The sequence below is a fragment of the Pipra filicauda genome, unplaced genomic scaffold (assembly GCF_003945595.2).
Source record: "Pipra filicauda isolate LSUMZ 115617 unplaced genomic scaffold, ASM394559v2 scaffold241_size1546129_pilon, whole genome shotgun sequence".
NCBI lineage: Eukaryota > Metazoa > Chordata > Aves > Passeriformes > Pipridae > Pipra > Pipra filicauda.
The window spans coordinates 783,270-806,326 of NW_024104356.1; the positions used below are offsets into that span (position 1 = coordinate 783,270).

Sequence of the window (23,057 nt, forward strand, 5' to 3'; positions counted from 1 at the left end):
GATCTCCTTCCCCAGACCCCAGTGGTATGAGCCACCAATGCCAGCAGCCTGGGAGGAAGAACAGAGAGAGCAAGTCACCACAGGACAATGGGTTTCTTGGGCTGTGCACTCTGGTAGATCCCTGTTGGCTGGGGTAAAGTTGAGGAACAGGGAAAAAGTTGGCACAGGGCAAGGGGGTTCAACTCTCCCAGCACCTGACAGGGCCCAAACACACTCTCTACTCAATCTCGCCTGATGAAGAGGTTAATCAGGGCTCATGGACAATGGTGCCGGGTTCAGTGCACAGGAATGCCACAGAGCATCACAGGCACAGCTCAGAGCCCCGTGGGACTCCTGCTCCTCCCTGGGACTCACTCATCCCCACTAACAGAGATGACAGCACTGTCCCCTTCACCTTTTCCGCAGAGCCAGAGAGCAATCACACTCTCCTTGATCAGCATATTAGGGAAGAAAAAAAGAGAAAAAGGAGAAAAAAAGAAAGAGAGAGGCCAGTATCATGCTCCAGGAAATGCACTTTTCAAACACCAACTCCTTTCCCACGGGCTGGCGGAGGAAAACCAGCCATCAGCTGCTTCCCCTCGCTCCCCGGGGTTCCACACAGGACTCACGCCTCACGCCCGCTGACCTCCCCTCTTCACCATTCGGCACCCTCACCAGAGCTTTCCTGGCCCTGGGGAAAGGGTTGCAAGTGGGGAAAGGGCTGGGAGCACAGAAGGGAAGGAGGTGGCCTGGATGCATTTCTAAATAATCAGCCCAGTGAACGGCAACAACAATAAAATCACGGCTCGGGGGGAGAGGAGGCCAGGCCGCGAGGCAGGGGACGCGAGCCAACGGGGCTGGCTCCAGTCGCGGAGGCGGCCTGGAAAATTCCACTAAGAGCAGCTTTGAAACACAACTCCCGATCCCTTCTGCAGGTGCTCGCCGGCATGGGGCACGGCCATTAAAAAGACCCAGGGAGGGAACAAGGGGACAGAGAAGGTCCCTGAGAAGCTGCCTTGCAGGCACTGGCAGCATTGTATAGGGTCACCCTATATCTTTTGTCCTGCCCTCCACTGTAAGGGAGTGAAGATCAGAGTTGTGAGCATAGGGAGAAACAAGATGTTGGAGAACAACAAGGCAAACTCTTATATTTTCTTTTTTCCCTTCCACTTTGTGCACTGTGGGTTCTCCTGTATACCCAGCCCATCCTAAAGTGAGCTGTAGGGCCCAAGCACTTCACAGAGGCAGGGACTGTCTCCTCAAGCTGTGCATGGCTGCCTTGCTTTGCATTTTCCATTTGGGAAGCCCTAACAGCAGACTGCCGGAGCCTGGCTATCAGTGCACTTTACACATCTACAGCGGAGGTCCCCCTGCTCCATCCCCAGGGCTGCGTGTCACGTAGCAGCAGGGTGCTGGATCTGGCCCATTGAGACACTAAGGAACTCATGAAGCTTTGGCTGCTCCACTCCCCAGACATGGAAAGCGGCCGGGGCCGCAGGGAGAGGAGGGAGGAGAGGGGGAAAAAGGGACTCATTGTTCAGGAGCTGAGAGTGGGAAACTTCACAGGCCGCCCGGAGCAAAGCCTGGAGGAAACCCAGGCTCTGAGCATGGCTCCCCTAACCCCCTGGGTGATTTATGGGCTGGAAACTATGCTTGAAAAACAAACTCTACTTTCCCTCACTTGCTGTGCCCCCTCAGCAGACACACAGCCTCCCTTAGCCATGGTACTGTCACTGTCTCAAGAATGCCCTGGCCAGCTGCAGGATATGAGATTCCCCTTCATAAAAGAGGGAGCATCAGCCTGCATCCCACTCCTCACCCTCACACCCAACACCTGCAGGACTGTCACCCCTTCTGCTGCTCATTTAAGTCCCTAATTTGATACCAACCCACTGCCCTTGGACTCAGTACAGCTCTAGGGCTGGTGAAGGGCAGGGGCACAACAGCAAGGGAAGGAGGATGGCAAACCCAGCTCATTTTGCAGCTAGGAAGCCAGGTTTCTAAGACAAATCAGGAGGCAGCTGCTTTTGGGGCATGAGATGCTGGAACTACTTCCAGGCAAGAGCCAGGTTATATCCCCACAGTGGACAAGAAAGGGCAAAGTCCTCGAGATGTGGCACTGAGCAGTTAAAGTCAGGCAGGGACACACAGCACCCAGTGAAAAGACATGCAAACTTGCTCCCTGCCTCCATGAGGAACAGAAGCTGCCCTGTACTGCTCCCTGTCAGAGCCCAGCTCATCCCATCCTGCCAGACACAGACACGCCTACCGCTCCCCACCTCCCAGCCTGATCATTCCACCTGGGCACAACAAAATAACTTACTCTGTGCTGAGGACTGGGAAGGTTCAAATCTCTTTGGTCCTCCTGAGGAGAAATGCAAGGTGCCAGCGGAGAGACAAAGGTCACACAGAAAGCTGGTGACTCCCCACCCCACTCTTTGCCCCCAGCTCAATGCCATTTCCCTCCTCCGGCTTGCCCTGGGACAAGTGGGTGCACAACAAGCACCAAGCAGGTCCCCAGCACTCATCACCCAGGGCAGACCCAGGAGGTGAGACATGGTCAGGGCAAAGCTTGGAGGGGCTGGAGCAGATCTGGCCCAGAAATGAAAACCTCACCAGCAAGCAGTGCCAGGCTTGGATGAGATGCAAAAGCCAGGCAGGGGAGTCTGTACCCAGGGCCAGAGGCTCCCCTATCCCTGAAGGAGGTCAAGGGGAGCCCTGACCATCACTCTGCTAAGAAAAGGGATAAATCCTGCATGGGGAGGGTCTCCTGAACCTCCCTCAATCCCACGTCCATGCAACACACAGAGCATTCAGCATGCAGGGATAGAAAAGGAAGGAGGGATGAGGGGGAAAGAGGGATGAGGGGGAAGGAGGGAGAGAGAAGAGAGGTAAAGGAAGGAAGGATGAGAGGGAAGAATGCAGGAGAGGGAAGGAGAATGATGAATGGGGAAGGTTGGAGGACAAGGAAGGAGGTGGAATGAACAAACCGGAGAAGGACCGTTGCTGGTTCAGAGGAGGACGGGGGACTTTGATGCTCTTGTTGAGTTCCCTGAGCTTGGCGTTGTACTCTGCCAGCATATCAGGACAGGGAATGCAAGGAGAGTGGGAGATCACAGAGGACAGACACAATCCCCCAAGGAGAGAGAAAGGGGCAGACAGGACAAATGTCACGAGATACGATAAGGAGAGAGAGGGAAAGAGAGAAAAGAAGAGAAAATATTAGATGGGCTCCAACAGATGAGGCTGGGGTCACTTGGGGTCTGAGGGAGCTCAGTCCTTACTTGGAGATGCTTTCCCATCAGCCAACTTGCTTGGGTCCACACACCACATAAACCCGTATGAGAAATCAGTGTTGGCTCCCAGCCACCTTGTGCAACACCACAAATGCCCCATCACCATTTCCTTAGGGATGGCACCATGCAGGTCCCCTCCATCATGGGATGCTCAGGGCTGGGACATGAAGAGATGACCCCAAATGCCTTGTTGGAAGATGAAGATTACTTGAAAGATGACAGGACCACCTCCTCTCTGTGGGGAGATGCTGGGCATGCCAGCACTGCCCTGTGCCATCTCTTCCCCTCCATCATCAGCGGGAAGTGGGAATGGGAGCGTTCCCTCCCCAAGAACGGAGGAGGTGTGAGATGCTCCTCATCTCTGCACTAGGACAGGCAGGCAATTTATAGCAGCAGGGAATGTAAACAAACCCGTCTGTGTCCCACTGTCCCTGTCGGCCGTCCCCTCCCAACACTGGCTTCAGGACACCTTGTTCCCGCCAGAGGTCAGGCCACCCGCCTGCGCTGTCCCCACCTCAGCACAGACGGCCCAGCTCCAGTGGAGACAGGTGGCTACAGGCTTGGGACCATCCCACAGATGCCTGCCTCCTCCCTGGGAAGCCCAGTGGCTGCAGAAAGATGACAGCGACACCAGCCTAGCCCTGAGGCCCTAACCCCAGGGTTGGGGAGGTGGATTTTTTTTTTGGTAGACACCATCAAACATCCATTTCCCACACACTGCAGATACTGTTCCTCTCCTTAGAACTGTTCTCTTTTCCAGCCCATTTTTTATACTTATATGGGGCGGTAGGGGAGAGCAGGCATGTGCTCCTTATAATATTAAGTCCAGACACACAGTGTGGTTTGGGCATCCATGTGTTCTTAGGTTTGTTTAAATTCTCTGCAAAAGCCTTGTGACCCTTTGTGAATCTCGTCTGGATCACTGAGGTCGAGTTCAGATGGATGCAAACTTCCTCCAACACCTCTGTGACCCTCCTCATTCCCATCCCTGCTACTGGCACCCTGCCTGCCTCCCACCCTGTGACTCAACCCCCACTCCTGGGAGGTTGGTGCTGTTGGATTTTTCCAGCCAAGCCTCTTCCCCCTCCCTCTAATACCGGGCGAGTTTCTGGACTGAGCACAGAGTTGGAAAGGACAGAGCTGCCAAGCCCAGCATCACGAGCTGGCCCACAGCCCCAAGCCCTTCCCAAATGTCGCTCCACAATTCAACAACTGCAGCCAAAGCAACGGGGAGGGAGGGCACCGAGCTGCCACAGGGCCATGGCACCTTCTTCCCGGGGCGCTGGGACACTCATGTGTCCCCAAAGCCCCTGAGCTGGAGCTGTGGGAGGCCAGGGGATCAGAGGATGCAGTTTCCCCTCCGCAGCACGGAGCTAATGCCATCATCCAGCCACAGAACCAACGCTCAGCACTGCACCCAGCCAAGCACCAAACCCCTGTGGCAGGACTGGGAAGACATTTCCCAGCCCCTGACCACTGCCCCAAGGCTAAGTCCAGCTTCAAACTACCCCAGGCCAAGTTGGTTGGGCCACTGGGGCAGAATTTCAGCTGCCAGACAACAGCCTAGTCCACGCTCCAGCAGCACCCCAGCTACTCAGGGAGGAGGTCTGAGCACTGAACCCAGCACTTCAGGGGGGGAAGCAGAGGCTAAAATCAGGGATGAGCCCAGCTACGTCAAACACAAGGCAAGTTTTCTGCTGGGATCTTACACCAGAGCACACTCCACACAGGGAGAGCATTATGTCCAAGTGGGGTCCAGGCAGGACACCCTCCACCAGAGATGAAAACATCTTCCCAAACTCTGCCATATTCTCCCTAAAATAAAGCAAGCCCCCTGAGACCCAGTGACTGGCCCTGCCACCAGGGAGAGACCAGCCCTGTACTCTAAAGGGGTGAGGACTGGGGCAGGTCTGACACCCTCGGCTGCCCCTTCCTACCTCTGGGCAATGCTGCTGCAGACAGCAAGCTGCAAGAGAGGATCTTAGCAAAGAAGAGCAGCAGAGGTTGTCCTCATGCAGCCCAGTCCTCATGGCAGGTGATTCAGTCCCAAGTCCAGATCTGGCATGGACAAGGCATCGCCGCATCACTTCTCCCCAGCTCCACCATGCATTCCACCCCCACGGGCTCCGGCACTTTGGGGCATGCGATCCTCCCCATCCCCCCAAGGAATCAAAGAATCCTACCTGCCACCCTGTGGGCCACCAGGCCCTCCAGATTCAAGGGCTCTTCTGCCGACCTCGACAGGTCTTCATAGCTCTCCGGTCCCTTGAGGGGCATCTGGATTTGCGCTGGGATGGTGGGGGAAGGCGGGGAGGAGGTGAGGAGCTGTTGAGACCCCACAGGACTGTAGGAGGTGCTGACTGATGGGAGAGTGCCCATCTGTGCTCCTGCCGGAGAATGGCTGTAGCTCCTCGGATCCGGCAGTGGTGCTAGTTGGTAGTTGTAAGGCAAATAGGTTTCCCGATACTCATGCACCCCACAGTCCATCTCTCCAGGAGAATAGGCTTTGCCCCCAGGCTCACAGACCACGGGGCTCACAGATGTGCCAAAGGACCTCGGCTGGGCCACCTGCGGAGATGGCCGGGCGTAGAGGCCAGACACAGCCTGGGTCGAGAGGGAGGAGGGCAGGGGTCCCATTGGCTTATCCTGACGGGTGGTGGCAGGCACACTCTGCGACTTGTGGATGGCAGGTGCAAGGTCTAGCATGAGGACATCAAGGGCTTCAATGGACTGCTCAATTTCCCGGCGAGAGGGTGCCCGGGGGAACTCAGGCATGCTGTGGCTGTGTGGGGGCACCATCTGCAGTGAGCTGGGCTGGGGGCTGCAGCTGGAGATGCTGGGGCTGAGGCTCTCCGTGCCGCCCTCCTGCAGCCGGGAAGGTGGTCGGCTTCCTCCTTGTTGTTGCCAGGAGTTCAAGCCCCTCTGCACGGCCTCCCGGCTGCTTGTACTGCGAGCTGGAGCCTGGGGCAGCGCTGGGTTTACATCATATTTAGCAGTGTCCACCGCTGGGAAGGACCGGGAGCGGTAGGTTCCAGGGTGGTCATAGCCATACAGGTAGGGCTGGGAGCTCGGCAGCGGCTGGGGCTGGAGCCAGCCCGGGGCGTGGGAGCCTGGTGGGCGCTGTGGGTAGCCAGTCAGGTGCTCTTGAGTGGATGCTGACGGCCACAAGGAAGGCAGCGGGTCACGGAGGTGGTGGCCTATCAGAGTGTTCTGGTTGTTGTAGGGGTAGCCGCCATTGGAGAGCGGCTCGCCATCATACAGCCCCTCCTTCAGCAGCTTCTCAGCCCCATTGCAGCTCGAGGGGCCATTGGGCAGGGAGGAGAGGCTGCCCACCCGGGGTGCCTCCTGGTAGCCAGTCTCACTGGCAGTGGTGGTGCCATCCAAGGAGGAAAGCGTGCCAAGGCTGCCTACACTGTGCCCATCCTGGTTGGGCAGCTCATCATCTAAGATATCCGTCTCCCGCTCAGCCACCAGCGCTGCAGCATTCCCATTGACGTGCACCTGAGCCGGCACCACGTGGCGGCCAGGCATGGCGGGCAGGCGTGCTGGCACGGGGCCGGGCACGTGGTTGTGCATGGGCGGTGCACTCTCCAAGCCAAAGCCGACAAGGAGACGATCCAGCTCCTGCTTCTCCTCGGGGCTCAGCACCGCCTGGCCAGTGGGCACCCCAGTCACCCCCGGCTCATCCGTCCGGTCGGTCTTGGTGGAGGCAGTAGAGTTGCCTGAGTCGCTGCTCACTGAGAGTGTGTGCTCAACGTGGTTGGGCGCTGCCGAGAGCGGGAGACGGGCAGCGTTGACGGCACCAGTGCTGCCGTGGAGGGAGTCTTTCTTCTTCACTTTAGCGTAGAGGCTCCCATCCAGGGGCCCTTGCGTGTGCCCAACCTCTGCAGGGGGAGAAACGAACACGAGACCCCAGATCAATTGCTGGCTCTCTGCACAGAGCTAATGGGTCCCATTAGCTGGTGGTTTCGATTTCTTCTGTGTGCCAGCACGCTTAACGACCAGCATCGCCGTCTCCTCGGCACCCTCCACAATCCCATGGGCGCCACCATGCAGAGACATCGGAGCCAGATCCCCCCAACCCCATACCCCACAGCCCCCCAGTTCGCACGCAAGCACCGCCTGCTCTACTGGGATTCACCAAATATCCCCTGCCCTGTTTCCAGGCATAATTCCCAGCAATTCCTCTCCACAGTCAGCAAGCGGTGGTGCCCCCCACGCAGTCAGCCATCGCTGCTCCACAGGGCTCAGCCAGCCCTGTGGCACCAGGGAGGCAACCAGGGAGGATGGAGAAGATGCACCACAGGCCGTAGGAGGACAGGCAGTAGCAGTCAAGATCTGGCCTCGTAGCTCTTTCTAGCTCCAGCTGGATGGATGTACTCAGCCCATGGGTGAAGGACAGATGAACCACAGACCCACCTCCCTGCCTGCTCTCCTCCCAGATGATTCATGGATCCAGTCAGCCAAACATCCTTGACATTTTCTTCCCTGGCTACAGCCAGGCTCCCATACTTTCTGTTCTTCCCCTTTCCTCTCTCAGGCCAGGTCGATCTGCCCCAAAGCTCCCACACAGGCAGCACCTCTGCCCAACCGTGAACATGCAGCATCTGCTCCTGGGGAGGCCCTGGTGCCATGAATTAAGGCCAGTGTGGGCAGTTGGCTCTGCAGCCCCTAAAGTCTTGGGGCAGCCAGGGTACAGCAGCATCACCACCAGCAATCCTGCACTCCAGCTCTGAGCCCCCCAGCTCCCATCACCCCTGGTAGCATCAACACCACAACTGGTTGCACCTTTTAAACCTTTCTAAGTGGAGCAGACAGATTTTGGGGACAGAGAGGGACCTCGGCCACTGAGAGCAATGGGGATGGCTCCCAAGCCATGTTCCCCCCACCAGAGCAAGAGCAGCACCAACCAGGCTGCAGACTCTTGTTTTTCCAGCTCCCTGCCGAGGTTTCCTGGAAGGTCCCGCAAGCAGTGTTAAACACTTTCTTTTGGAGGAAAAAATGACTCTTCCCTGGCAGGGGGCCAGGCAGCTGACTCAGGGACGGAAGACGGCCCTAACACGATAGTGTGAAATCAGAGCCGTCCTATCTGCAAGCAAAACACTTCCGAGCCGGGACAGCTTAACCAGTCCCACACCACCACACCCGCACTCCAGCAGCTCCCACACCACCAACAACCCCTCACCATAAGGGAGAGGGGGGCAATAACACCGAGCTCAAGTCCTACCGAGTCAGAGCCCCCTCCTTGTCACTGATTTTCCACTCCTGAATCTCCACTGGCTGTATCCCAAGGAGGCAGCTGAGCCCCAAAGCCTCCCCTTGGCTTGAAGATGTCCTTGGACCAAGCAGCGAGCTCCTCTTTGGGCACTCAGTGCAGGAAAGGATGAGACTTTCTCCCAGAGACTCAGAGCTCCTTCATCCAGTCAGTATAGCCAGGAACTGCTAGCATTTGACTCCACAACACCTCCCATTCTGGGGAAAAGGGGGAGAGAGGGAGGGAAACCCTCCCCATGGAGGGAGAAAGGAAAAAGAAGAATGTCCAGTGGCAGTGTAAATTCTGGACAGGCTGACATTGCTTGGAGATGGGGGAAAAGGCACAGCCCTCCCATCTGATGGCAGCAATGGATGCTGGCCGCTCTTGGGAAACAGGGCAAAAGCCAGGGTGGGGGCTGAGATAAATAGGGTAGAGGAATAGAAAGGAAAAGGGAATAAATAACTATAAATGAAAGTACGTAGTGCCAAGGGAGAAAATAGATGGCAAAGGCTTTAATTGCACTTTGGGCTATGCACTGCCCCATGGCCAATGAGAGCCATGGAGAGCTGGGAGAAATATCTCCAAGAGGGGTCAGGATGGGGCACAATGAAGTTCATGACAGAGGCAGAAAGCCTCAAGTGCCCCATCCCACCTTCCCTAGACCCTTTGGCCAGGCAGGAACATGGGGGGTCCGGTGGCTGCCCTCCCACCAAGAGCAATACCAGAGTGGCAAGCAAGGAAGGGGCTGTGACACCTCCACCATCGGCCAAGCCCTCATCCTGTGGCTGCTCTGCCCCACACCTGACTGCTCATCCTGTCCTCAACCCCACATACCTCCTGGGCTCTGATGCCATGAGACAAATCCTGCTACTCACCACCACTCCTAGGCCCCCTCCACCACCCTAAGGCCACACTATCGCTCATATGACTATCTATTGCTTGTCACCTGAGAAGCTAAATAAAATAAAGACTAAGGGATGCGGGGACAGACTGCCTTAGCCAAAGCAGCCATCCTCAAAGCAGTAGGCTCCCAGGATCCCATTTGCAAAGTGTCTGCAGCTACCAGCAAGGTCAGATTTCATCCTGAAGGTCAGAGAAGCTCCAGCCTGGCAGGCTGTGCCATCTCATCGTGGGTTGGGTTTGCCCTGGGCTCAGCCCCAGACACAGCTCTGCTTCGGCTCTATCTGCTCTGGCTATAAGGAGGCAGCTGGGGGAAGCGCTGAGACTAGCCTGGTCCCAGTTCTGCTGCCAGGCTCACTGCCCCAGCAGGGCACTCTGTCCTCTCCCTGCCCAGCACCCGGCAAAAACACAGGTCCAGGACAAGCATGACAATGTGAAGGGGGTCAGCTCCCATCCCCAAAATCCCAGCCATCTGCCTCACGCACTGTGGGGTGCACCATACAGAAACGTGCACCAGCACAAATCCTGTCCAGGGTTCTGCACTGGTGCAGAAGACAAGGTTGAGGCACTACCGTGTCTCCCCTTGTTCTGCCCCCAGCAGCATCCCACCTGCTGCCTTCGGTCCCCACCACCCAGAGCCCTGACCCCACTGCATCTCTGGAGCATCAGCCCACAGGGAAGATCCTAGGGTCCCGGGACCCTTTGTAGGATGAAGAGTGTGAGTTAAATCCCACAGAGAAGAGTTTAGCCCCCCCAACTCTGTTTTCATCCTGTGTCCAGATATGACGGCAATGAGCAACCACAGCCCCTGAGCCATGGGTCTCCACAGCCACAAATTCTCTACCCGCCCCCCAGCCCAAAGAAAAGCAAAGTCAGGACTTACCAAAAGGGACGGGGAAGAAAGGATCACAGGCGAAAGGAAGGAGCAGGCAGCAAAATCCCTTTCCTTCACCCCTTCCAGCACCAGAGCCTTCCAGGGGCACCTGGTGTGGTGGCAGCTCGAACGGCGTCCGCAGCCGGCTCCGTGCGGCCGTCCAGGACAGGAGCCGACGGCCCGGAGCTGGCTTGGGTTGGCGTTTGTCCCTTTGGCTTTGCCTTCCCTCTCGCGGAGGGAGCTATTCCCTTCCCAGCGCCGTGTCCCACGGGGCCGCGAGAGGGGCACCCCGACGGCGGCGGGGTGCCGGAAGGGGTCGGATACGGGGAACCTTAGGACACGGGGAGCCGGAGGGGAGGATGGAGGAGCCGAAGGTGGCAGAGGCAGGAGACGGGCTGGAAGTAAGGAGGTGCGGCTGTGCTCCCCTCCGCGCCAGACCACACAGGGATCACAGGGAGGAGCGGCAGGGGAAGGGGAGAGGCTCGTAGAGGGCGGCGGGGCCGCCCAAGCCCCAGCCCCAGCCCAAGTTAACCTCAGTGAGGTGCGGAGAGGGTGGGAGCCATGGAGGGAGGACAGCCAGACAGACAGCTTCCAGCTATGAATATTAACTACTTCCTCCACGGGCAGGGCTCCGCCGCGTTAACTGTTTCCTAGGCAGGACGGACAGCCGGACAGCTGGACAGCCTACCCGCCTCCCACGGGCCGCTGAGCATCACCCCCTGGATGACCCCCTCATTTCAGACACCCAGCCCTGCCTGCCTCCTACGTGCACACATCACACCTGTCCCCAGAAAGATATGACCCATTTGGGGTGAGGATGTCCTTCCAGGTCCCATGGGATGTTGAAACCCAGCCTGGTCTGCAAACCCAAATGCCCTGCTGGGAGACTTGAGTTTCTCCATCTTAAAAAACAGCCGAAGAGGGGTGGAAAGCAGCCATGGACAGTCGACCCTGCCGACCCGTTTTCACAACCCCCTTGCCTGCCCTGCCAGCACCACAGGCACAGCATGGATGTGCCAGCACTGTTTGCAGGATGCACGTGCTGCCCTGTCCCATGGCAGGAGGAATGACATGGATCCCATCCACCCCAGAGCTGTCTGAGACCACACTGCTCCATCCCAAGCAAAATCCATGCTGGGATGGTGCTGACAATTCACTGCTCCAAGTGACAGCAAGCCCACCCCATGTCCGGGCCCCTGCCTGAACCCATGCTCAGGACTCCACTCCTCAGTTGTTCCAACATACTCAGCAAAACGTGAGGCTCCTTCCACTCTAATCCCCCCAATCGTGTGTTTCCCATACCCCCACGGATGACGACGGGATGAGAGCAGTGTTTCCAGCCAGCCCCCTGACTCACAGCCATGTTTGCTCCCAGATAGTAGCACATGCCAAGGTAGCATCCTTCCAGAACTTCCAAAGTTTGCTTGCTTCTCTGCCTTATTTTTTGTCTCAGCTGTGTGGCTGTGGCAGGGCAGATACAAAGCTCCCCAATCCTGCCTGGGGACAGCCCCAGCTCTACTCATACACTGCTGCAAGTTTTGACTTCAAGGACAGTTTAAAGGGGGAAAAGAAAGGGTTGAGCTTCCACTAGCCGGTCTCTCTCTATCTGCATCCCAGTCCCAGCGGGAACAAAACTTACCCAACTCCCACCTCACATCACAACCCCAAATACCAGGTCAGAGGACAGATCCTGCCCTGGGAATAGCCACACTCCAGCTAAAATGTCTAGCCAAGCCTGTAGATGCTTCAGTATTTCTCCCATGGGGAATAACCAGAAGCAAGAGGGACACTCCCTATGGATCCCCTACAAGCCTAGTCAGGTCCCCACTGCCCCACAAAACGCCCACCCCAACAAACCCTTACCTTGCTGCTGACAGAGCAGAGAGCAGCAGACAGGGGCAGAATGACGGGGGAAAGCAGATTCCTTCAGCTTTAGTCAGCTGGTGAAGGCAAGAGGAGAGCCAGTGACCCCCAGTCCCCATCGAGACTGGCCAGGGGACAGATCCATCTGGGGGGGAGAGCAGCAGCCTGCCAGCAGCTCCAGCAATGGATTTAACAGCTCTGGCCTGGCCCATTTGGCTCTCTGCCTCTGCACTGCCTGGCTTGCCCTCCTGGGTAGCCTCAGTCCCTGATAAGTGGGGCAGGATTTGACCCCACTAGGGAAGCTGTACCTCATGAGATGCCCAACCCACGGGTGACCAACAAATGACAGTGACCCCATCAAGGGGCTTTCTGCCCCATGGAAAGATGCAGGATCAGCATCCAGCTCAATCTGTGGGAGTCTGGGACTCCCTGACCTTTGCCACATGGGGTTCAGGGTCTGCTGTGATCTCCCCTCACTGGACTGGTGAGATGCTCATCCCAGTCCCTGTCTCAGCCAGCCCTGCCCTGCGAGTGCGGATGAGCTGCAGGAGAGTTCTACGCCAGAACCATGACTCAGGTGGGGATTTAGCAACTCTCTTGCAGATGTTGGATTTGGCCAGGCCCCAGCCACCCTCTTCCAGCCCCGGTAAAAAGAGGAGGCAGGAAGGGCCAGCCCAGAGTGGGTCCAAGGGCCAGTTGTTATAGGGAGCTACTGGGTTGGGGACGCACGCCCGGCCCTTTAGCATCTTCTCACTCCACCCCAGGGTGGCAGAGCTTGGGGTCCCCCTGCAACAGTCACACATTCGGACCTTAGGGACAACCCCTCCACTGACTCTACGCCAGACCCAGCATCCTGTTCTCCATCAGTATTGGTTTTCTCAGCAAAACCAAACCAGGCCATAAATGTTCTCCATCCAGATTTGCCCACCTGCATCTGCAGTACCCCAAAAATTTCTCTGCAGTGATCCTCCAACCAGTTGCAAACCCAGCAGTGCCACATCTAGCCGCCAGTCTCCTCTTGCCTTCCTGGAGCTAGTTTGACACCCCAAGGAAAGCCACCACAGTGCTGGCAACCACAAAAACAGCCAGAGGAAGAAGCACGCCATCGCCTTCCTTCAGCCTTCAAATACCCTCTCAGCCAACTAATGGCTATGGAGACTGCAGCAGGAATCTGCCATGGAGCCACCACTGACTCCAAAGCCCCTCTGAGGAGGAGGAAGGAGGGCAGGCAGAGCCCATGACATATGGACATGCATGATGGGCAGAGGGACAGGCTGTGGGGGTATCTCAGCACTCCCCACTCTCCCTAAGGACCATAGGGCAGCCCAAGCCTAGTGGGCAGCAGAGACCCTGCCTGGGTAAAGCGGGAGGGCAAGTCCGCTGACAGGGCCAGCCTTTGCTGTGGGGGAGACCCCACCTGTTGAATCCAGTTGGGTCCCCTCTGCCAGAGTGCAAGATGTGGGGGTTCAGATCCCCCTCTCATGACCCCTGCTCTGGACAATCTTGGTCAGCCGACAACCTTGCTACAGCTCAGTTTCCCCTTCCCCAAGTCCCCACAGATAAGCACAGCAGAGGCATAGGGAACACTAGGACAGGCACCATCCCCAGTCACCCACCTACCCCTCCAGCTTTGGGGTCCCACAGGACCATCCCACCCTGTCAGGCACCTCCAGCCCATATGGGTGCCCCATGCTGAGACAAAGCTGCTGGAGAAAGGGCATTCACCTCCACCAAGCAAAGCTGTGACCAGCAGAGACGCTGCCTGGGGGGACCCACCGTTTGGCAGGCGACGCCGATCCCGTTGGCCTGGGCTGCGGCGACGGTCTGTGGGGAGCCTTCGCCGAGTGGCAGGACGGGCAGTGGCAGGGACAAGGAGCAGCGGCTGATCCCAGCCCCGTGTGGGTTCCGGTGCCAACCTCACCCCCCTCCGCCCCCGGACACCACTCGCTCACGCCTGGTGGTGCCAAAAATGTGGCGTGCAATTCCCTGACCAAATAAGGCAAGAACAATCATAAACAGGGACCCCCCTTGCACAGCCGGGCACCAGGGTCCCTAACCCAGCTTGGGACAGGCTGGATAAAAGTGCTGACAGAGAGGAAGGAAGATGAGAGCCCCCCTAAGCCCACACTGACTCTCTCTGCTGCTGCTCAAGGTGCCCCATGGGGCAGCCAGGGAGAGACCCCTATAGATGGGCTTTTCGCAGCTGTTTTGCTGGCATGGGTCAGAAGGCAGCCTCCTGCCTCTGGCTTCACCCTTCGACAGTCCCGGCTCATCTCCAAACTGGGGCAGTGTTTACAAGTCCAAGGTGCCCTCATTCCCTATTGCCATCCTCCTGCAGGGAGGACAGCCCAGTCAGCACATGGAGATACCTCTGCAGCCCTGACACCTGTCTAGACCCCCCAAGAGGGGATGGAGAGGAGCCCTGGGGTACTTCTGCAGCCAGGACCCCCATGAGAGGACAGAGATGAGTGCTGGAGTAGCCCTGCAAGGGGCTGGGAGCGCAGAAGCTCTGCCCAGGGGGCCAGAGGGGAACACATGCAATGAAGTACTCAGGCCTCTGCAGGCAGGAGGGGGCTGCCAGGCAGTCTTGTCAGTTTGGGGCCCAACCTGCAGCTCCCCAGCTCCCCACCACATAGCTGAGCCTGGACATCACGAGTTGCCTGTTTACTGCCCGGTGCCAAGGCAAGTGCCTGTGCCAGCTCTGCACTGCTGCCCCAGGTCCGGCTCTACCACCATAGCAGAGACACTCTCACCTGCCTCAGGCACCCAGAGCCCCCACCCTGCGCTGTGAGCACGGCCACCCACAGCTCCCACTTGAAGCAGCCGGTGACCTTCAGGGACATCAGGGATGGCAGCTGTTCCTGCTCCAGGGATGCCTCTCCAGATCGGGCCAGGAAAGCCCAGGCATCTGCTCAGCCACGGGCAGCCTTGCCACCGGGACAGGGTCCACCACCCTTCGACATACAAGTCCTGCCCATTCCTGCCAAGTGGGTGAGGACAGTCAACTTGCTGCAGCCAAACTAGTGCTCAAGGGGCTCTTCCCAGCTCTGAGAGATGCTGCATACCCTTCAAGGCCAGTGAGACATTCCCATGCCCCAGGGATAACTAAGGCATAGCTACGTCCTGCCACGTTTGTGCCATGAGAAAGGAGCTGAGATACCTAACTGTCCCCCCATGAAGTCCTGCAGACCTGGGGTTTGGGTTTCCCAAAGCTCTGGGGCATAAACCAGGGCTGGACCCTGCTCATGCAAACAGGATTTTGAGAGTGAAAGTGCTGGAAAAACAGTGTAAGCTCTCTGGCACTGAAGCGGGAGTCAAAGTCCACAAGATCTTCCTCTCCCATCCCACAGCCACACTCCTCCCAGCAGCAGCCATCTGCCCTCAGCTCTGCTGCCCACTGGTGTCCCCTTTCCTGGGGTGAGGGGGATTCCCACAGGGACACTTTGGCCACTGAGCACCCTGTGAGCCCTAACCTTTCTCCAGGTGCTTGCTGGGCAGGGGTGGCTCAGCCCAGGCCCCCTCCGCGCTGTCCTCACGCTGGATGTTGAAGTTCTCATAGGAGTCCCACCGGATGAGTGGGTCGGATGTGTTGTAGTCCACGGAAACGCTGGGCCCGTTCTCCAGGTGCTCCATGCCTGGGAATAGGCAGGATAGTCAGTCGGGGTGACAATAGAACCAGCAAGGGTAGGACAGGGGGAAGAGATGGAGAAAGGTTCAGGCAAGGAAAAAAGAGAAGGAGCCATAGGGTAAGGCAGGAGAGTCCTACAGGAAGGGCAGCATTAAGGATGGGCACAGGATGTACATCAAAACCCACAAAGTGTACAAGACTGCCCAGGGCTTTTGGGATTGCCTAGAGACAAGCGCACAGGCTGATAGTGAGTGCGCATGGTCTGGAATTTTTGGGCAGGGAGTCCTTCATTCCCAAGCACTCCCTCTTTCTCTCCTGGGCCAGCAAGTGCTTTGGAGAGCAGCCTCCTGGGGAAACAAGAGAGAGTGATAGGGCATCCATGGGTGCTCCTAGATTAGCCTCACTGCGTGGACCCCTCATCCTACCCTGGTGACAAAGAGGCTGCAATGGGGCAGGAGGAGGTTGCAAGGGAGACAGCAGGGGATATAGCTGAGGAAAGGGAAAGGAGACGGCATCCAGCTTCAAACCCCCAAGGCAGTGAGCCAGCCATACCTTGGATCTTCTCAGGGCCATAAGAGAACACAAACTCCACCTTCCCATACTCAGGGAAGCGGTCATCTGTCAGGGAGAGAGCAGAGTACAGGGACCATCTCCATCTATGCTTCCAGTAGCACCTACATAGTCCCCCCAAACGTGCTCCACAGCTTAAGGCGGGGAGCTGGCAGGGATATCCCTGCATGGGGCTGTGCATCTCAGCCCCCAGAACAACCCCAAAGCAGTTGCTCTGCATCAGTACCGGTTTTGGTAACAAAAGGGATGACGGTGCTACCAGTCCACATGCAGCACCACACCCTGTGGATGGAGCAGGGGTGCCCTGCTTAGTTGCAGTGGATCTGGGATGGGTGCCCAGATGCCCCACGATGAGACCAGAGTTACAGGGGCAGGAGGATGAGGGAGTCTGGAGAAGGGAGGTGCCGGGGCAGTTACCTCTGAAGGCCTCATCCAGGTCCTCCTTGCCAAAGACAACATCAAGGTCGTGCACAGCACACGTGTGGAACTGCACACGGAAAATCACATCACGGGTAGGGCTGCGAAACTTCTTGTGGTAGCACTTCAGCTGCAGAGGGGAGTAAGGATGGGCCATCAGGATAAGCCCCCAGAGCTTGGCAAAGGGGAATCTGGGGATCCCGACACACGGCAACCACCCGCCCCCCAGCTGCTTTCTACGCAGAGGATCCTTACCAAGATATCGCCCTTGAGCAGCAAGCCGGGCTCAATGGTGATGCAGATGCCTGTCTGGCTGTCTCCTTGCACGTTGCTGCAGAGAGGGATGGTGGGAGGATGTGAGCTGTGGTGCAGAGGCCTCCAAGAGCTCCCAGCACCACCGCAACCAGCCCTTCTACCCAAATCCAGCCAGGAAAGGTGCATAGCACAGAGTTGCCCCCCCCGCCCCCAGTGACAGAGAAGGGTTCCGTCCATCACCCCAAGGGGTACCCATTCCCAGAGGAAGGAGGACAGGAAGCGGAAACTGAGGCATAGCTCACTAAGGGTGGGAAAAATGCTGGGTGGGAGGGTTTGACCAGGATCCAAGTGCTGAGACTGGGCTATCAGCCATCCATCCAGCTCCCTTAGTCAAGCAGGGCATTGGACACAGAGGGAGAAATCTCAGGGAAGACTCTCCTCCCTGCCTCAGTTGCCCTGGCAGAAGCCCTCCCCTTTGCAGTGTACCACCGAGGGGCTGCCTCTGGGTGGTGGCGTCAGCAGTCACAGACAAAGGAAGAAGGGAGTTGGATTTCACAGGCAAGATAAACCTGGAGTTTATTACAGGCATCCCATAAACAGTCTATTAAAAGCTGAAAGGCGAGACTGGAATGGCAGTAAATCTCAGCTAACGGGGACTGCAGGGAAGGGAGATTCTGGTCCAGGGGGTTAAGATGGGAATACCCTGGAGGTGAGGTGCTCTGCTCCCTCCAGGGAGGCCAGGAGCCATGGGTCCCCAGGCTGTGACGCTGGCAGAGTGTATGGGAGGCTGGAGAAACTGACTCCTGCTTTGCCTTCGCCAGTGCCTGCTCCCAGGAGCAGTGTCAGAAAAGAATTGTGAGGAGATTAAAACAGGAGGAAAATATTTTTTTGGAGAAAGAAAGAGGGCTTTTAGGACTAATCCAAGCAGGAGGAGCAGTTCTTTGGGCAGGGAGAGAAAAAATGCCTTCATCACACCTGGGACATGTCCCCATCTCTGTCCCCATTCCCTCCAGGGACACCCAGCCCCAGGCTCTGCGCAGCCCCAGGCTCCCTCTGCTGATACACAGAGTCACTACAGCCCTCCCGGCAAAAGGGTCCAGTAAGGCCCAGTACAGCCAGCTACCACCTCCAAAAAAAAGGAAGGACGCCCCGTTTTTTCAGTTCCCTGGACCCCAAACGGACTAAGCGCAGAGCACCAGACTGCAGGGGACTTGGCCTTGACCCTCTCCATCTTCCCCTGCTTGTCTTGCCCCCCATACTGGGGAGGAGGAAAGCCCCCATGGCAAGGAGATAGTTACTAGATCCCCGAGGTGTAGACGGGCTGCATGGCCTGGTAGATTTTCAGGAAGGGACGACAACCTGGAAGACATCAAGGCGGGAAGAAAAGACACACTCCTGTTAGGCGGCTGGGTGGAGGGGCCAGGGCAGGGATTAGTCACGGGGGAGAAATCCAAACAGGGAGGGAGCCAAGGCAAACAGCCGCTCCCCATCCCAACCAGCCCACACCAACCACGGGCAACATCTGAGATGGGCAGAAAGGGATGCTCTGGATGAGCTGGGAAAGGGGAAAGCCCCTGCAGCCCAGTTTGGGTCCTGTAGGACCTAGAGCAAGTGCTGGGCTGGGGATAGAGGTAGGATGATGATCTGAGTGAGGTACTGGCACCAGGCAGGGTACTGCATGCCAAACCCCATCTCCATCTGGTGCCATCCTCCCAAAAGCTGGCAGAAAAGCACTGTCACCCCACAGCTCAGGTTAGTGCCCAGCACGGGGAGGGCACCCCCCGAGGGCAGGGTAGCACCCTGCCAATAGGAGTGAACAATCTCTGAAAGGGAAAGGGAAATTCAAATTGCCAAGGAAATAATGAGGAAAATATTGCCCATCGAGGACAAGCCTGGCCACGCAGTGTGGGGTGGTGGAGTGGGGGGGAATGAGGCTGGGGAAAGGAGTCGGGGGCACCTACCGCCTTTCGACTCAAAGTTGGGGATGCCGTGCATGATGACGTGGTGGAGGAAGAGGGGTTTGTTGTTCATCTTGATGCTGCCAGAGAGGAGCCCACTGAAGTAATGGATATACCTGAAGGAAAGACAGGCAGCTCAAGAGCAGGACCCACAAAGAGCATCCACCTTGGACCCTGCATCCAATCATTCTGGCTCTGGGGACAAAACCCAGCCTGCAACGGCTTGCCAGAACCCACCTCTTTTGGGATGGCTGTCCCACTGGCACCACCTTGTCCTCATAGAAGCGTTTCATGGCAAACCTGTCCAGAGCCTGGTCAGCGCTGTGGGGCAGATGAGGTTGAAGGAAAGTACTGGCACCAGCACCCCAGCACCGCTGGTGTGGAGGTCAGTAGTGGGCCCCAGGGCCACCCCAGGATCGCATGTCCCTCTCACCTGGCTGAGATGTTGCTGTAGTGCATGTAGGCAGCCACTACCACCCCCAGCCGGCCACGGTTCCCCTGCGGGCACACAGCAGAAGGGCTGTCATGGGGCAGTGGTGCCTGCGAGCGCCTGGGCACAGCCATCCCACACTGAGGCAGGCACACACTGGTCCCTATACGCACACGCCAGCACACACACCCCCCAACCCTTATTAGACACACACCAATCTATGCATACATTGACACCTACCCACATACCAGGCCACCAACCACCACATTCCCTGCATCCTTTGGCCTCTGAGGCCACTCAGCCCCATCTCTGTAGCCCTGTAGACCCCCAGTGCCTCCATCACAGCACACCCTGGGGATGGGTTCAGCCACCTTGTTGTGCAGGACCACCACATTGTGTGCCGCCGCATTGAGCCATGTGTCCATGGCTTTGCAAATGCTGCAAATCTTCTCCAGCGCTGGGGTGTGCATGTCAGGCCACCCAAAATCCAGCACCTGTGCAGGGGGAACAGCCAGAGGTCACATCCACATGCACTCCCTGCAGAGTCCCCAGCCTGCCCGTGTGCAAAGCCCAGGGCATGTACCCAGGGGGGGCACCACTGTGTTGCTCTGATGTGCCCCTCCCAACCCCAACCCTGCACCCCACTGCCCAGGCCCCTGGCCCAGGGAGGCCATCATGGTCCCAGATCTCAGGCCCCTCACCCCAGGTCACTTGGCTCAGCTGCTCAGGGTTCCCCATTGTCACAGGGATAGGGACAATGCCTTACAGAGGTCTCCAAGAGATCCCAAACAGCCAGGTTTGGGTTGGGAATGGGGGATGGGGAAGGCAATGGGAGTCAAGCTGAGATACCACAAACCCAGTGGGAACTCTCAATGCTTTTCTCAGGGTGGGTTCTAGCTGGGTGGAATAGAGAAGGTGGCTGTTCCTCCCCCAGACATAGCAGGAGCTGGTCCTGCAAACAGCCCTGCCCTCAGGCCCAAGATTCCCTCTGCTTCCCACAGCTGTGACCCACCTTGGGGTGAAGTTTGTTGACATCACGTCTCCGTTCAGATAGGTTGAAAAGCTTCAGAGAAGAGAAAAACAGAGTGAAGGGACATCTTCCTACCTCACTGCTACCTCTCATCTCTTCCTCACCCCAAAGCCTCCCCAAATCCTGCCATTAGAGTAACACCTTGCCACCGGGAGACACAATGATCAAAAACTCCCAGGGTGAGTTTCAAAGAAGGAAAAAAATCTATCCACCTTAGTGCAAAGACCCTCCCCTCACCAGAGCTAAGCCCAGACAGAGACAAGGACGCAGTACCCACCCCCTGCAAGCACCCCATCCCTAGGGTCTGAGCACCCCAGCCCCTTCCCCAGTCTGACAGGGATGCAGCTGTGCCCCTAACCACATAGTTGTTCCCATGCTTGGACTTCAGCATGTGCGCCACTTCACGGAGGTTGCTGCAGTAACTCTGCTCCTCAGCCACACTGGGGTAGGAGACGGCAATGATCCGCTCCGTGATGTACACCAGGTCCAGCTCACAGCTGCTCTCCATGGCCGTAGTCAGGCTCATGCTCCTGGGCAAGAGAGGGGACCGCTGTCAAGGAATGGCATGGGGAGGGGACACAGTGACCCTTCCCCAGCCTGTGGGATGGGCTGGGACACATGGGGACATAGCAGCAGAGCACCCCTGCTCCCAGTCCCATTGGGGTGTCTAGGGGACCCAAGTTAAGGATGGTGGATCATAACCCCCATATCTTCTCCATTGGGAACATCTCCCAGGTGTAGCACATCTGGAGAAGCAAAGTGTTGGCAGAGAGGGGGAGGTTCATGCAATGCAGAGATGGTCACCAGAAAGGGAAATTGAGGCATCTACCTGGATGTTTTGCAGCGTGACTGCCCACTCCTGGAGGATTTTGTGGCATCCTAAAGAACCAGAGAGGAAAAGCAAGTTACCGCCATGACCCAGTCACAGACAGCACAGGGGTCCTGCTGGGGCTGGGTGTGATAGTGCTGCCGACGCATCCCACCCCCACCACACTGCACTGCACATGGTAACACCCCCAAAACATCTCCAAATATTACCCACCAAGCATCCCAGTGGCACAAACACCTTGACATCATCATTGTCCCCCCTCATCCCACAAGCAAAACCCAAGTCTCACAACCACAGCAGCTGGGACCAGCCACCACAGGCACTGTGGGACTGGTGCCTTGGCAAAGGGTCCCAGAGGACCTTTTGGGAGGATGCTGAGTATGTAGACACAGTCTAAGGCATGTCAGAAGTCTCTCTTGTCTCTGTTAGGCTGCGTACACACACCTGGTGGGACAGAGCTGCTTTGGCCCTACCCAGAGCAGAGGCAGGTTCGCTGCCCAAGCAGCATCGAGGAGCCAGCCAGGCACAGCAGTTTGCTTTGGCCCCGGCTCTCCTGAGCCAAATGCCTGGAGGAAATGTTTGAGCTCTCAGAGCAGGAAACTTCTATTTATGCATGTTCCCCGGCCTCGAGAATTTCATCTGCAGCCGGCTTGCTCAGTGACTTTGTGACCTCAGCCGAAAAACAAAGCAGGGTTTCCAAAAAAAACTGCTAAGGAAAAACACACTCGCAGCTCATTAGTTATAGTATCTCCAGCTAATAAGCGGGAGTCATTTAAAGACTAATCTCGGGCAGATAACATGTCCCAAGCACCTGGAAGGATCAGAAATAAGAGATGCATCCTGCAGCTGGTTCCCAGGATGCCCCTTCTGTCCATGAAGCTGCAGGACCTGCTGCCACTCTCCTCGGGCTGCAACATCCCACAACCATTACAACAAAGGGAAGTGGGAGAGAGGTTTCCAACACTCTTCGCCTGCCATCTCCCATCCAGCACAGTCCCAGAGCTGCTCCAGTGGGCAGCCAGCGTCACTCTCCCTTGCTCCTTTCAAGGTCAGGCTGCCTGGTGGAGCAGGGTCAGGCTCAGCAGCCCCAGAGCCTGGGGACAACCATCTCCCCTCCCAGCCAAAGCCACTCCAGAAGGCAGCAGCCCTGCCTGAGCACTCAAGGGTGCTTGGGCAGGAGTGACAATTTCCCCTCCAGGTTCTCCTCAGGGTGCCCCAAATTTCCTGCTCACCCCAGAAACACTCCAGCATTGCTGAGAGCAAATAAGGAGTTAAAATGCAGCAAAAAGAGAAGTAAAACCTTTCCTGGGAGAGCTAGGGTGTGTGGAACAAGCCTGACCCACAATGTGGGCTCATCCCTGCATCACCCACCAGTGACCAGGATAAGATCTCCACTGTGACTCCTGCTCTGCCCCAAACCTTTGTAACAGAGACATCTGGGGTCCCCCACCCACACCACCAGCCAGGAGAGCCCTGTCAGCCCACATCACCACACCCAGACACAGCAGCCTCCCAGTCCAGCCTTGCCCAAAGGAGATCTGACATGGGGCAACACAGACCCATGCTCCTCTCCCACAGGGGTAAACTGAGGCACAGGAGAGCGAGCAAGGTGGGGACACCAGAGCCTCTCTCCCTTACCATACCTTGACAGCAGTGAGACCCTTGCTAATCCATTTCCATGCCATGGCAGCTCCACTCCTGACACTCTCCAGGCCCAGGAGAGCAGGTGCTCGCAGAGAGGGCCCTCCAGTGTCCCCTGCTCCATCGAGAGCCC

At 57.3% G+C, this 23,057-nt stretch overlaps 1 protein-coding gene across 7 annotated transcripts in view; it reads right to left on the reverse strand.

Moving 5' to 3' along the window:
- Positions 1 to 23,057, reverse strand: part of TNS1 (tensin 1) — a 69,405-nt gene that overhangs the window by 19,742 nt on the left and 26,606 nt on the right. For 6 of the 7 annotated variants that reach the window (XM_039381816.1, XM_027734707.2, XM_027734706.2 and 3 more), the window contains 13 exons: positions 21,284 to 21,333; positions 20,813 to 20,984; positions 20,437 to 20,487; positions 19,796 to 19,918; positions 19,428 to 19,492; positions 19,232 to 19,315; positions 18,998 to 19,110; positions 18,335 to 18,395; positions 17,037 to 17,112; positions 16,782 to 16,911; positions 16,347 to 16,412; positions 15,640 to 15,801; positions 5,459 to 7,159 (listed from right to left, as the gene is read on the reverse strand). In XM_039381816.1, coding sequence (XP_039237750.1) covers positions 5,459 to 7,159; positions 15,640 to 15,801; positions 16,347 to 16,412; positions 16,782 to 16,911; positions 17,037 to 17,112; positions 18,335 to 18,395; positions 18,998 to 19,110; positions 19,232 to 19,315; positions 19,428 to 19,492; positions 19,796 to 19,918; positions 20,437 to 20,487; positions 20,813 to 20,984; positions 21,284 to 21,333 — 2,854 coding nt within the window. The remainder of the gene's footprint in view (positions 1 to 5,458; positions 7,160 to 15,639; positions 15,802 to 16,346; positions 16,413 to 16,781; positions 16,912 to 17,036; positions 17,113 to 18,334; positions 18,396 to 18,997; positions 19,111 to 19,231; positions 19,316 to 19,427; positions 19,493 to 19,795; positions 19,919 to 20,436; positions 20,488 to 20,812; positions 20,985 to 21,283; positions 21,334 to 23,057) is intronic. The other variant, XM_039381819.1, reaches the window with a different exon arrangement.